Here is a 14,997-nt window from a genome sequence, read left to right on the forward strand (position 1 = left end):
TAAGCCTTCTGACCCATCCTAGATGGAAATCTACACAGCTGCCTGGGTGTTGGCCAAGAAACCATGGGCGGACTCTGCTGGGTAGAGAAGCCCCGTCTCTTTAACTCCTGGAGGCAGGGAAAGGGGAGACTGCATCCCCACCAAGGCAGGAAACCCAGCCGTCCACCCCATCCTCCCCACTGAGATGCTGTCCTTCCTGCCCCGGAAGGCCTGTGAGCACTGATGATAGAGTAGTTTTTGTCCCCTCTGTGGTTCTTACTGGGAAGTGGAACACACATTCTACGTGAAAATGTGTCCAGAGGAAGTAAAGGGTCCTCCTTTTATAAACCATTTGATTTGTTGTTAAATTCATATATAAGAAATTGGGCTGTTTCCTGTCTGGTTTTGTTGCTGGGAGTGGTAATTAGATTGCTTTCTGGTTTTGAATAGGCATTGGGCCCCCACCCCAAATGTGTACTAATAAGACTGTCATTGTGAAATTGATTTTGTTGACTAATCATAGTTTTTCTCATATAATGAGCCGATTGTGGGTAACAGCCTAAAGAGGCAAAAGGTAATTTGTCATTTTGCACATGAACAAAGATGGTATCAAAATGAACGAATTTCATAAACTAATATCTTGTTTCAAAAATGAAATAGGCATTAGGAAATATTTAGAAAGTTGCTAAGGTACATGTGCTTGTGTGTATGTGTGTAAGAGAATGAAAGATGATTAAAGAGCTCATTTGTTACAAAAGGTTGGGCTAAGTCGATCTGTAACAGTGGATGGATGAGGTCATCCTTCAAATAGAGTTTCTTTCAGAAAGAACTTTAGTCATCCTTCAAACATAGTTTCTTTCAGCCAAACATTGAAAGGCTTACAGTGGCCGTAAAGTCAGTTATGTGCCCTGGAAAATGCCAGAATTAGAGGCTCTTCTAGAAACTTAAATATTGGTCCACATTATCTTAGGCAAAATTAAGCATCCTCTGATAAAGATGGTTACCTGAGTTGAAGACTGTCTCACTTGAAGTCATCTGGGCCAATAGTCAGAATTGTTAAGCAAGTTTTCTAAACTGAGCACTTCAGCGATTAAAACACAAAAACCCAGTAACCCCCTTTCCCCTGATGATATCTTACTTTGAGCAGCATAGAATATATGTTGGGTTGCTGCATAGAATGATTGGCAGTGTAGAGTTACTTGCTGTATCAGAGTTAATGTTGAAAGATATGGATCCAAACCATGTCTTGGATTTTAGCAAAATGAATCAAAATCCTGCAGATGCCATTCTGGATGCATCTTAAAGTAACTCAGTCTATTAGATAAGTGGTTTTCCTGAAATGCCTCCAGTTTATTCAAAAGTCATTTATTGTTGTTTAGTCGCTAAGTCGTATTTAACTCTTTTGTGACCCTATGGACTCTGCCCGCCAGGCTCCTCTGTCCATGGGATTTCCCAGGCAAGAATACTGGAGTGGGTTTCCATTTCATTCTCCCGGGGATCTTCCCGACCCAGGGATCGAACCTACATCTCCTGTGTTGGCGGGCAGATTCTTTACAACTGAGCCACCAGGGAAACTCCATTCAAAAGTAATACCAAATCATTCATTTCTTTGCACATTAAAAAAGAAGAATTATGCTGTTTTCTCCACCATACCCCACTGGAAATTAGTGTCTTAGAGGCTCTCATTCTTAGTATCCTGGATGAGATAAAAAGCTACACATCTCAAACTTTAATGTGCAAATGCCTGTACATCTGGTTTTAAATGCCAGTTCCAATTCAGTTGCTCTGGGATTGGGCCTGAGATTTCCAACAATCTAGCAGCTCATCTCAGTGCTGCTGGTCCACAAGTCAGACAAGGTTATAGAGGTGCTGGTTACTAGACACATTGGTAGACATTGAGGTCATTATTTTAGCCTCAGATAATCTCTCATCTTTGGAGCCAAATGCCAAGGAGAGATTAATAAAAGCCCTAATAATCCAACATTCTATTTCAACATGTCCTTCCACAGCACAGAGGTCTAACAGGGCTCTGTAGTCGTCTAGCCCTTCCTGAAAGGCTGCCTTCTTGGGCAGGGTGCCTTGGGCATTGACCCAAGAAGATCAGCGTGTGATTCCTGAAGGGGAAAACCAAAGGGCCTTGCATATATATTGTCTAGTAAACAGCACACCTGCATTTGTACAGAGAAGAGGGTTTATCTTTGTAAATACTGGGTAGACCATGTTTTGGATCCCACTAGATAGGATCCATAGACTTGATAGAAAGGATATCTTTCCAAAGATGTAATGGTTATCACATCTGCCTGTATATTAAATAAAAATACCCTTGCTTGGGTAACACCTCAAACCAAGTTAACCAGAATCTTTAGGTATGAGACCTGGGCATCTTTTTTTTTTTTTCTCTTAAGGAGCTCAGGTGATTGTTGGACTTCCCAGGTGGCTCAATGGTAAAGAATCTGCCTGCCCATGCAGAAGACACAGGAGCTGTGTGTTTGATCCCTGGGTCAGGAAGATCCCCTGGAGGAGGAAATGGTAACCCACTCCAGTATTCTTGCCGGGAAATTCCATGGATAGAGGAGCCTGGCAAGCTACTGACCATGGAGTTGAAAAGAGTCAGACATGACTGAGTGACTAAACACATGTGCAGGTGATTCTTAAATGCATCAGGGATGAAAGGCCTGGATTTAGGCAGTTCTTAACTTGGAGGGCAGGGAACTCTCCTCATTTAACTTGAGATAATTCATCATTTGTGTAATCCTGTAACTTGTGACCAGATATTTGTAGTTATTGGGAGAGCTGACCTTGGTTTACATATTAAGGGACAAGTAAGCTTATCATCTAGTGTTGGATGGTTAAGTTCTTCTTTAAGAAAATTTGGCCTTGGGGCATTTATGATCCAGGATCTGCCAGAGTCCAGGACTTTGTGCTTCACGGAGATTTGCTATAACCCCATTTTAGAAGTGATGGGAAATTCATTAAACTGTTTATGTTGGATAAGCCTCTGACTGGCCACTTCCAATGGTGTGTGCATGTTTGCATGTGTGTGCACTCATCTTCTCACTCACCAGCTAGTCCTTTTTTTTTTTTTGAAAAAGAACTTTTAACAAATGATCTTTATCAGATTCAGTGCTCAGAGAGCTGTGCTGTTTCTGCAGACAGTGCAGCTAGAACACTGTGGTCTAGCACTCAGCCTGTGCTCCACCTAGGTGGAGGAGTAGGGTTCTGGGCTGATCGGCTTATAGGGTTCTGGGAGCACTTGTTGAATAGTGAGCTTTATCTTGAGGCATTGTCCTACTTTCTGGAAGTAATTTTGATGATCTTTGTGACTCTGGTTTTCCAGGGTCCTCTAGGGCCTGTTGTCATTTATAGATGTTTTCTACATATAGAGAGCTACCAGAAATCTGATCCTCAGGGGGGAAAAGTACATTTCATACTTTTAAAATTCCTTTGTGGCTTTATTGTCCTTTGGCTCTGAGTGGAAGCGAATATTTGAGTGTTTCATCCAACGTTGAGATCAACAGATTTACACACTATGTGATCTTCTCACAGACCATTCCTTTTTTCTCCCTAGAGAGTCATTATCGACCTGTCATAATGTGTGTTCATGGTTTCCTGGGCTGGAAGCCAGATGACAATCTTTTTCTATTTAAGACTGTCTGATGTAGCATCAGAGATTGTCTTCTCAAGGCTTCTTCCCTGTGCCTTGATTTGTAGGCTTGGATCTTTGTGGAGTGGAGCCTGCATGCCATGTACTAATTAGTAAATGAGGGCATAGCCAGCCCCGGAGAAGGCAATGGCAACCCACTCCAGTATTCTTGCCTGGAAAATCCCATGGATGGAGGAGCCTGGTAGGCTGCAGTCCATGGGGTCGCTAGGAGTCGCACACGACTGAGTGACTTCACTTTCACTTTTATGCATGGGAGAAGGAAATGGCAACCCACCCCAGTAGTTCTTGCCTGGAGAATCCCAGGGACGGGGGAGCCTGGTGGGCTGCCGTCTCTGGGGTCGCACAGAGTCGGACACGACTGAAGTGACTTAGCAGCTGCAGCAGCCAGCCCAGGCATGAGCTCCTTGGCAGGTACCAGGATAGCACTGGGACTGAAGGATGTGGACAAAAATGAGACTCATCTGTCAGTCAGCTTGGGACAGCATCAGGAATCAGCCACTACCCCTGCTCTGCCCTGTCCATCTATGGCCTCTAGTCTTAGCTCAGGCCTCTGAGCCTGCGCATCTTCAGGGCTGGTGACTGACTCCTGAGTTTGCTTGGTTTGCTTCTCCTTGCTCTTCAATATAGTCCTACAGCCTCACCTTTCCTGAGCCTCATCCAGTGGGGTGGGTGATGTCCTGCTGGTGCGCTAAGGCAGTGGTTATCAACCTGGGTGCTTTGATCCTTTAGGGAACATTTGACATTGTCAAGAAGCACTTTTGATTGTCACAGTTGGGAGTGGCAGGTTCTAAAGGCATCTATCTAAAGGTGTCTAGTAGCTAGAGGACGGGGTGCTGTCAAATTCCTATAATGCACAGGACAGCCCCTTATCACAAAGAAGGATCTGGCCTCAAATGTCAGTTGTGCCAAGGATGGAGACACCTTGGACTAAATGGGTTTATTTCATTTTTCAGGGACCCATGCTTTTTGTTGTGGCTTAGTAGATGTTTTCCGAATTCTTGGACTTGCTGCGGTTTCATTTTTTGTTGTTGATGATGATGGGAAATTCTGTCAACTGTGAATAACCTGTGAGCCTGCTAAATGAAACTTACAGAACAAAGATATTATCTGATCCGGAAGTGACAGCTTCCTCCGCAATCCTTTGTCACCTTTCCTTTTTGTCCGCCTGTCCGTAATGCGCAAGAGGGGAAGTCAGAATACAGTCATCAGGTGCCTTTGCAAGTGTTTTCCTTGCCCCTCTGCTCCCCCTGGTGGAGATGGCCACATACACCAGAGGATAGTTGGCGGTGGAAGTGGGAAAGGGATGGAATAGAGAGGGTGGGAAGGAGGGCCTATTCTGGATACAGAGTCATTAGCTTTATTACAGTATTTGAAAACTTATTTATTAATGCCAGCTACAGAGCTCCGAACTACACTTAGTCAACAGTGTAACTGCAAGGCAGATCTTGCCTCGTGGGCATGGCTGGCCGTTTCCCTTCTGTCTGTCCACATGGAGAATGCAAGTGCCGCCTGATAAATGCAAACCAGGCACAGGGCTGTCTTGGTTTGATGACTTCAGATGTAAAAGGCATGGGTCATATAAAACCTAAACATCAGAACCACCCCCCGCCCCCACAGCAAAGTTGTGTTGTTTTAGCCATTGTCGTTGGTTAGTGACTCAAAATAAGACTTGTTTAGCTGGTTCTAAAGAGAACAGGCTGTTTTCACTTCAAATGTGTTTTTCCTGTTTATAAAGGACTAGAATGTGTCAGAGGACCCAGTCAAGAAGGTGGATGAAGAGGGCCCTGTCTGTACATGTTCCATCAGCGCCTCCAACGCTGTTGTTTCCTGGAGTCTTTTGCTCCACAAATTGGGAGGCGAGCTCATGGTTAGCACAGCTTCCAAGGACTCACACCTCAGAGTGGGCCCCGGGACTGGCTTCGGGTTGGTGGCACTGAACCATGCAGGCAGGGAGTATCCAGCTTGGGGGCATCTTCCTAGGAATTTGGACTTACTTGGGAGGAAAAAAGTGTTTTGCTTGTCCTTCCCTCCTGCTCAGCTTCTCCTTTTAACAACAGAAGATACCACATTTAGAGCAGGACTCCCACCCCAGGCCATCTGCCTGCCTTGCACCAGTAATTCCATGAATGTATGTTTTTCTTCTTTTCATTTGCTGATTTTTCCAGCTCCTCAAGCTTGGTACGGCATCACAGTAGACTCACAGGTCCTTACTGTCACTGAACTGTGGTTTCTGGTTGGTGTTTCATTTGATAAGTTTCTTCCCCTTCGAGTTTCCTGCAGGCAGCTGGGAGATACAGCTTGGTGTGGAGCAGATCAAATGGGATCAGGAAGCTTGAGTTATGGTTTGATTCTGACTCTCATTGGAAAGCAGAATGTTTTCTGAACCTCATTGTCCTTCTCTGTGAATGAAGAGTTTGTACTTGTTATTATTTTCCTAAGCCAGATCTTACGTAGTATCCCAGTCTGCATACAGCTATTTTATATGCTTTAATTTATCCTACTTCCTTTTAAAGTGGATGACTAGGCCAGTGAGCTACTCTGGAGAGTCAGAATTAGTGAGGTGGTGTGCACTCATGTCTAGTTAGCACACAGTTGATTTCTGTGCTGAATTTTGGCTGTAGAATAGTGGAAGTCCAGATTCACCCTGATAGCAAACGGTAATGGCTACTATTTTTTAACACCAGGCACTCTTAAGTTGCTATTAATGTAAATTCGTACAGAGGCTAGAAAGAGAAGTGGTAGGGAATTGTTTCAGAGTTGAGTCATTAGCATTCTCTAAAGACTGCTATTATTACTTGTAATGAAGAATGATCAGCCAAAATGTCTCTGAAACATACAATTTATGATGGATCCTCATCTGGCATTTAATCTGGGTCTCACAGTATTTGGTATCATGCAATCTTACATGAGTAGATATGTGGACCTGAATTTTATAAAACAAATAAGCAAATAAGACCACTGCCAAGCATTAATTTTCCTACCAAATTAGCATAGGAATTCAAAATTTAAACTCCACATACAGAGATATGTGGAAGTTTTGTTGAGAATCTATAGTATAAAACTTTTCCTAACCAAATTTTTTAAAGGAAGAAATGTTATGCTAAGGAAGACAAAATTCAAACAAAAACATTTATGGAACCTCAGAAGCATCTCTGGGGACCCTAAAGTCCTTTGGAACACAGTTTGAAGACCAGTAACCCCTATTCATCTAGTTTGCCAGTGTGTTCTGTGGTTCTACAACTTTCCCCATTTCACTTATGCAGAACCTGAGACAGACTTGTCTACAATCCCACAGTGCTAATGGGTGGGACCAGCTGTGGATTTCTAGGCCCTAGATGCAGGAGCTCTTTCATTTCCCCTTCATCACCCTTCTGATGTCCTGGGATCATCTTGGATACCCGATGATGGAACCAACAGCCTCTACCTAAGTTCCCCCCAAACTTGTTTCCCCTCCCATCCCTTGTCTTGGACAGCTTTTTGGTGCCAAAGTCACTGCCCCTTCTAGAATTATTTCCTGAAACTCTTATCCCTTTTTTTTTCTTTTTGTGCCCATCTACCACTGCATCCTCTTTAGTTTAACCCCCATCTAGTCAAGGGCATAATAATCGTTCACTGCTATGTGACAAATCTAAAAACTCCTAACAGGTGAGGTTAACTTACATTCTCAGAGTGTCTGGCTTCTTTGTGGTTCACCCCAGGTGGTGGTTCCAGAGGCCACTACTCATTTGTGTTTTGTCATCCCTGTCATCCCGTTCTTTCATCTGACAAACACATAATGACCATCCCCAGTGTGCAAGGCAGTCCCATTTTGGCACTTCCTGTCTCCAGGGAGCTTACAGACCCTATAGTGGAAATGAAAGAGATTATCCTACAGAGAAGTAAAGAAGCTCTTTAGAACGAGCACATACTTCTGGGGGATGCTCCAAGGAGGATGGGCCCTCCTCAGTCCAGGGATCCAGGGAAGGTTTTAGATAAGATATGGGGTTCATTTGTGAGATAGTGATGTGGTTTCCAAGGCAACATGGATGAGTACAGTGGACTCAGGATTTGGGTGTGTGTGTTTTTAATAGTTTAATGTATTTCAGTAGCAAACTTAAAAACATGTACTTGCACGTAGGACAACTCAGAAAAGTATAGTGAATGAATGGAATCTACTGTATGATAAAAATGCTACAAATACCATTTAGTTACAGTCAGTAAGAAATTTACCTGTTTTTTAAAAAATCCAAATGCTGGCATTGTCCAGAAAATTTTTACAGGTTTATTTATATTGTTATCAAGTTGAACTGCTGAAACTTGTTCACTGAAACATTTTGACTTGCATTAATGCTTTATGTCCCCACATTTATATTAAAAATTCACGGAAATGAAAGTGGAAAAATTGCCAATACTGATTCCCCGCCCCCAACCCATTTTCCACTTGCAGTTATATACTTAGTTAACTTTTGACCCTCATGGGGGGAAAATATTTTAACATTCAGAACTACCAGTAATAGGAAGAAGAAAACTTTTCTTAAATGTTTTTCACCATAGTGGATTCTTAAGCAGGATCTCCAGGGATGTGGTGTACTAGCTGGATGCTTTTTGGCATGATGGTTACACATTTGGCATAGATACAATCCAGGTTGATGTGTTTTAAAAGGCAGCAGGTCTTGCTTGCCTTCTGCAAAGCACCAGTAGCTGCAGTCTGGAAGCACAGATCTGTTTTGCCGTCCTGAGCAGTTTCTGGCACCAGAGGCAGGAACGAAAGTTTGCGAATCAGTTTCACCAGGCCTGTAACAGTGAGGTTTCTCTTACCCGTCTAGTAGAGGGCACACTCTTGTGAGCGGCTTGCATAGCCAGTTGCTTCTTTGATGCTTTACCATGGGTGGATTTCCTGGCAGTCTGTGTAGAGACCTCTTTTCTTACCTTCTTTTGTCGCTGGAGCTTGGTGAGCTAGAGGGTGCACTGGCTTTGGACAGCCAGAGAGTGATGGTGGTGTGGCAGCAGCCTCTGAGAACACAAATAGGATTTCTTGAATATTACTGTGGAGGGGGAGGCGAGAGGTAGGCCATGATGGCTGCCATCCAAAGACAGGTGGGCAGATCAGGTGACCCGTAATGGGACAGCAGAGCTGTGGGAATGACTAAGTTCAGGTCATGCCACCCATGTGCATGTGGTACCCACAGGCTGTGTCAGGACTGTCCTGTGGGTCTGAGGAAAAGGTCAGATCTCCGTGGCTGGGGCTGGTATTGCTCCTGAAGGGTTAGGCATTTCTGTCTTCATCCATCCTCCAAAGACACGGGTCCTGATGTGACAAATGGTCTCCCCCTAATGTCGGATGGGCCTTTGGAGGAGCTTCCTCACTGCTTCTTCAGTCTGGTTCTGTTCAGAACAAGGCTGATTTTGAGAGTTTCTTCAAGTGTGTTGAGAAATTGGCATCTGGCAGGCAAAGCAGGCCTCGCCTTGAAGAGTGAGTGATCCAGAGCTGAGAAGGGTTAGTGGTGTCTGGTAAACAGCTGGCAAATTTCCTTGCGTAACTTCCTTCTGTTGCAGGGCCTGTGGTCAGCCCTTCGTAAGGGTCCCGCCTTATCTCGGCTGTGGAAGTAGGGGAAGGAGTGGGTCCTGACTGGGGCCACAGTGCACCTATGAGGCTCCTCTGGCTGTCTTCGATTCAGCTCTCCCTCCTTCCCCAACTTTGGAGGTGGGCTTGCTTGCTTTTTGTTTTTTGGAAAAGTTTTATTAAGATATGTTTAACATATCATACAATTTTCCCATTGACGTATACAATTCAGCGTTTTTAGTATATCCACAGAATTGTGTATCCATCACCACAATCCATTTTAGAACATTTTCACTATCCCTCAGAATAAACCCTGCAAGACTTAGTTGTCACCTCCTAATCCCCCCCCACCCCCACTCCCCTCAGAACCCTAAGCAACTACTGTGTACATTCTACTTCTAGGATTTGTCTATTCTACTAGACAATTCGTATAAATGGAATCAATAATATGTGGCATTTGTGACTGCCTTTTTTCACTTAGGATTTCCGGGGATCATCCATGTTGTAGCATGTATCAGTGCTTCATCTCTTTTTATTGCTGAATAGAACAAATTTGCCCCATTTTGGTCATTCATTTGTCACGATGACCATTTGGGTTTCATTCTTTGTCTATTTTGAATAATATGGCTGTGAAAGTTCCCATTTAAGTTTTTGTGTGGAAGCATGCTTTCATTTCTCTCAGGAGAATTCCTAGGAGCGGAGTTAGCTGGGTCATCTGATAACTCTGCTTAGCCATTTGAGTAAGTGCCAGACAGTTTTCCACATCGGCTGTACCATTGTACAGTCCCGCCCACAGGATACAAGGGTTCTCCTATTCCTACATCCTCACCAACATTTGTTCTTATTTGTCTTGTTTGATTATAGCCATCCTGATGGAGGGGAATTGAAATTTCACTGTGCTTCTTATTTGCATTTCCCTAAAGGCTAGTCATTTTGAGTATCTTTTCATATACTTTTATTTTTTAAATTAAGATGTATTTCCTTGTCAAATGTGATCTTTGATCACATTTCAAAAGGGAAACCATATTTCAGCATGTTGATGAGTGGATGGGAAGGGAGGAAGTGATCACTGTTCTTTTAGGAAGTGATTTTACTGAGTCTGGGTTTTCAGACGGTCTTTTTGCCCCTGGCATGTATCACCTGGGTGGGTCCTGACTGTCCCCAAAGCCAAGTCAGAGAAGCACCACCTACTATTGGGTCCTTGCTCAGTTCCTGGGCCTGCTCTTTCCTTTGCTTAAACTTTGCATCTTTGAGCGGCTTCTTCAGGGGTTCATTAGGGAAAGCAAAGCAGGGCTTCTTGTATGAAAGCTGACAGGTAATGCCTATCTGCTTTGGGGGCTCTCCTAAAATAGCAAAAGAAAATTACCAGAGGCTGTCTTTCTTGATAAACATCTTGTTTGCTTGCTCTGGGAAAATCCCTTCAGCCCTGGGGTGACATCGACTAACTAGCATGGCTTATTGAAACAGAAGTGCAGCCACTTCCTGGGTTGGGGGGTGGCTTCTGAAGCCTCAGGCCTTGAGGATGGGAGCCCTGTCTTATCCCTGTTCTGTCCTCGGGGCCTGATGGCTGCACCTGCTCAGTGCATCCTTGTAGCGGTGAATGCAGGTGCCTCTCAGCTGGCCCACGTGAGAAGAGGCTGAATGAAGTGCCACCGAGCCTGGGTAACCAGCTCATCCAGTCTGTAGGGATTTTATTGGTCCCCTGGCAGCATCATTCTCTGAGAACACAAGTGGGGAGTCTCTTAAAGGTGTCATGGATCCCATACAGAAACTGGTAAACAGTCGAGGTAGACAGTGTTTTACAACTTCAGACTAGGAGGGAGCATCGTGCCCTGGAGGGAGGGGAGGAGTGTGAAGCAGATGGGAATGGAGCTGGGTGGAGGAGAGGAGGCGGAGACGGGCTTGGTTTGGATGATCCGTGTGATGTGGGGCAGGGTCAGCCAGGTCTGGGGAGCAGCTTGAGGAAAGAGAGGGAGACCCTGGGGGTTAAGGGGCTAGTAGAATGGCGTATGTGGAGGGTGTGGTGGACCAGAGAAACTTACGGGATGAGAAGAGGGAGATACCGCCGCACGGACTGGCAGTGCCATGGTGCAGCATTGTGAAGGCATCTGCCTGCGTTCAGGGCTCTCAGACTTGAGTGGGCTTCAGAATTGCCTACTGAAGCACAGGTTGCTGGTTGCTGTTGCTACTGAAGCATAGGTCCACCCCTCCTACCACTTTCTGGCCACCTCCAGTTGCTGCTTCAGTAGGTCTGAAGTGGGGCCTGAGAATTTGGTTTTCTCACTGATGCTCCTGCCGCTGCTGAGTTGGGGACCACACTCTGGGAACCACTGGCTTAGAATTCAGCAGCTGGTAAACTTTTTCTGTTAAGGGCCAAGAGTGCATGTTCTAGGCTTTTGAACTACGTAGGATTTCAGGTACATATTCTTCATTGCTTTTCACAACCCTTTAAGCCTGTTCAGACCATTCTTGGCCATAAACAGATTGGCAGGGAAGAGGAATGGTCTAGAGAAGGCAGGGCCTGCTTTGGTGCCTCCTGGGTTATATGTCTGTAGATTCTCTCTTCTCTGCCATGTAGCTGACTGACCTTTGTCAAGGTAATTTCCATGTTGTTGTTTTTTCATCTATAAAACAGACATAACATTAATAGTTCTACCGTATAGGACTGTTTTAAGAATTCAATGAGCTAAGACATAAAAAGCATCTATCACAGTGCCTGGAACATCACTAGAATTTATTTATCATTTATTATCAGTATCAGTAGAGGTATTACCAGCTACTGATGACCGTTGACAGGCGAGGAAAAGAGAGAGGAAGACCAGCACAGATCTGGTTCATTATAGACCCTGAAAGCTAATTGCTCCAGGGTCCCCTATCATTTCTTCTTATGCTGCTCAGGAAGAGGAATCCTTTGACTCGCAACATAGGCACAGTCAGAATACATCCTGGGTCAGTCCCTCGAAGGAGTGGATGCTCAGCTTCTGCTTTCACACCCCTAAAGAATTATGCCATTTGTGAGCCGGCTGGTTTGTGAGCCCAGGACTCTCAGAAGGGGGCCCATCTGTGCCACTGCAATGCATTTGTAACCCATGCTTCAGCCTCATTTGTTGGGGAGGCTTGATTCAGGACCACAGTGCAGCCTGTGCTGATACCAGATAGCATCTGCTGCATTGGTATTGAGAGGATGCCTTGTAACTTCTCATTTTGCCCCATGGTGTGAGTAAAAATGAGAACCACAGAAAAGCAGGCCGTCATGTGCCCCACATTTCCTGTGCTGAAGTGTGCAAGTGAGAAGAAGTGTGCAAGTGAGAAGTACTGTGCAGCTTTCACTTGTATAGCTGGCACGGAAAGATAGTCGGGTACCCCTTGCACAGCCTGTCTGCACTGCTGTCTGGGGAGAGGCCACCTGGTGGCCCTGAGAACTTCAGCTCGGCTCCAGACACTGCTACTGAAAGCTGACCATGCTCAAATAATACCGGTTGCGGGAGGTTGTGGGGGGCTCTCTCCTTTCCTTGTCTGATTACCCCCTAGGGGGCATCCACTTTCTGGCTCACCTCTCCAGCTGCGGGCTCTAATCCTTGCCAGAGCACAGAATCTTGACTTGGTAAGTTCAAGTTTCACAGGCACAGAAGTGCCTGCTGGTGATACGACTTCACGCTCCTCTTGGGTTTTTGCTGACATTTAATGAAATATCCTTCCATCTCCTCCCCACCTTGCAAAACAAACTTCCTGTTTTGAACTTGGTCCAGACTGGAACAGCCCTGCTACTACACCTGTGAACACGCGCAGACACACATTCCTTCCCTCCGTATTTGTACAGCTTTCTGTCGACCAGCCAGATTTCCCCTCTCGGCTTACAGATCCTAAATCATAACACGAGATAGGCTACCGGCAGATGAAGAAAAAAGGAACTGCACGTTTCAGAGCTGTTTGAATGAAAACAAGGCTCTGGTTTATTTCGCCGTGTTTTGCCACGAGGACTCTGCTAACTTTCCCCCTTCTTCACAGCAGGATGGAACCAAGGCAAGGAAATCAGCTGATGCAGGAGCCAGAGTGAGTCGAGGAAACCCGCAAACCCAGCCAGTACCATGAGCTCCTGTCTCCCCTCTGCGCTGTAGGAGCCCGGGGCAGGCGAAGTCGGCAGAAGGCAATGGCTTTCTTCACTCCGTGGAAGCTGTCCTCTCAGAAGCTGGGCTTCTTCCTCGTGACTTTTGGCTTTATTTGGGGTATGATGCTCTTGCATTTTACCATCCAGCAGCGAACTCAGCCCGAGAGCAGCTCCATGCTCCGGGAGCAGATCCTGGACCTCAGCAAGAGGTACATAAAGGCGCTGGCTGAAGAAAACAGAAACGTGGTGGATGGACCCTATGCGGGGGTCATGACAGCCTATGGTAAGTTCTGCACTGCCGGGGTGCCTCCGTCCAGTTCTGCTTTGCCTCCAAGGGACCCCGGAGGCTCTCACACTTGGTCATGGATGAGTCTACCTCTTGCCACTCCTGGCGACACATTGCACACAAAGGGACGCCTTGTGAAAGTTAAAGCAGTGCCCTTTGGGAGATTCTGACCTCTTATACACACTGATGCTTAGTGCCCGGAGCAGTGGGGCTTCCCTCTTGGAGCTCTGTTGGTTGTATTTGCAGCTGGCTCCTCTTCGCTGGACACATGGCTGGATTGCATGATCTCATCTGGGAGGATGTTCAGGGAGTATAGAAAAATAGTCTCATTATTGTTCCCTAAACAAAACTTAATTAGGACGGGTAGGGGGAGGTAAGGACGGTGAGGAGGAATGTTCTAGGCCTGCCAGAAAACTCAGAGCCAAATGTGTACCTCCCTCCGGCCAGTACACACTTCATCAGAGCCTACATGCTGATCAGTAGTCTTAACCTTGGGTTTCCTCACAGTTTGTGGCTCTCTCGTTTCTTGCCCGTGTCTCTGATTGCTCTCACTTTGAAAGAGATCTTTTGGTACTCCTAGCTTTTTTTTGTCAGGTGCTCGAAATCCTTTTTGAAATGAGGTTGAGTGAAAAGATATGCATATGGAATATTATTTTTTTTTCAGCAAAAGTTAGGCTTAATATAGAAAAGTTGGAAGCTGTAGACAAACCAAAAAAAAAAAAAAAAGATTAAGGAAAATCACATATAGATCTACTGCTGTGGGAAATAACCACAATTAACATTGCAGTGTATATCTTTCTGTTACATATGTATATACATACACACTCACACACAAATATATATGGACACAAAATATTTACCAGAGCATACACAAATACAATATGGGGGCTTCCCTCATACCTCAATCAGTAGAGAATCTGCCTGCAATGCAGGAGACCAGGTTTGGTTCCTATGGTCAAGAAGATCCTCTGGAGAAGGAAATGGCAACCCACTCCAGTATTCTTGCCTGAGGAATCCCATGGACAGAGGAGCCTGGCAGCCTTCAGTCCAGGGGTCGCAAGAGTCAGACACGACTTAGCGACTAAACCACCACACATATACAAAACACAAACTGCAAATGAAATTTGGATCAGACCATGTTTCGGAAAATCCAAGGTGTAGCCCTCCTGTGGTCACTGAGTATTAGAGTGGACTTGGTTCGCAGTGGATGACCTTTGTGAAGTCGTGCAGTGACAAGTCTGGCCAGTGAATGGAGACTTCAGTGGCCTCAAGGTTTGGAGCCCGAGGTATAATATAAATCAGATACAAGGGTGGGGTTGGTTGAGGTGGGAAGCATTGATGGCCTTCTTTAGCGTTCAGATGATGATTCCTGAAAATGTGTAGCAATAGGTGTTGAACTTTGAGTTCAAACACAGGAG

The 14,997-nt window shown here is 45.3% G+C and overlaps 1 protein-coding gene across 2 annotated transcripts in view; it reads left to right on the top strand.

The window, feature by feature from the left end:
* Window positions 1-14,997, top strand: part of MGAT5 (alpha-1,6-mannosylglycoprotein 6-beta-N-acetylglucosaminyltransferase) — a 394,846-nt gene that overhangs the window by 143,325 nt on the left and 236,524 nt on the right. The window contains exon 3 of one of the 2 annotated variants that reach the window (XM_040228417.1): window positions 13,197-13,576. In XM_040228417.1, the coding sequence (XP_040084351.1) occupies window positions 13,336-13,576 (241 nt within the window). In that variant the 5' untranslated portion in view covers window positions 13,197-13,335. Of the gene's footprint in view, window positions 1-13,193; window positions 13,577-14,997 lie in introns of both variants that reach the window. The other variant, XM_040228416.1, reaches the window with a different exon arrangement.

Source organism: Oryx dammah, unplaced genomic scaffold, assembly GCF_014754425.2.
Source record: "Oryx dammah isolate SB20612 unplaced genomic scaffold, SCBI_Odam_1.1 HiC_scaffold_27, whole genome shotgun sequence".
In the NCBI taxonomy this organism is placed as follows: Eukaryota; Metazoa; Chordata; class Mammalia; order Artiodactyla; family Bovidae; genus Oryx; species Oryx dammah.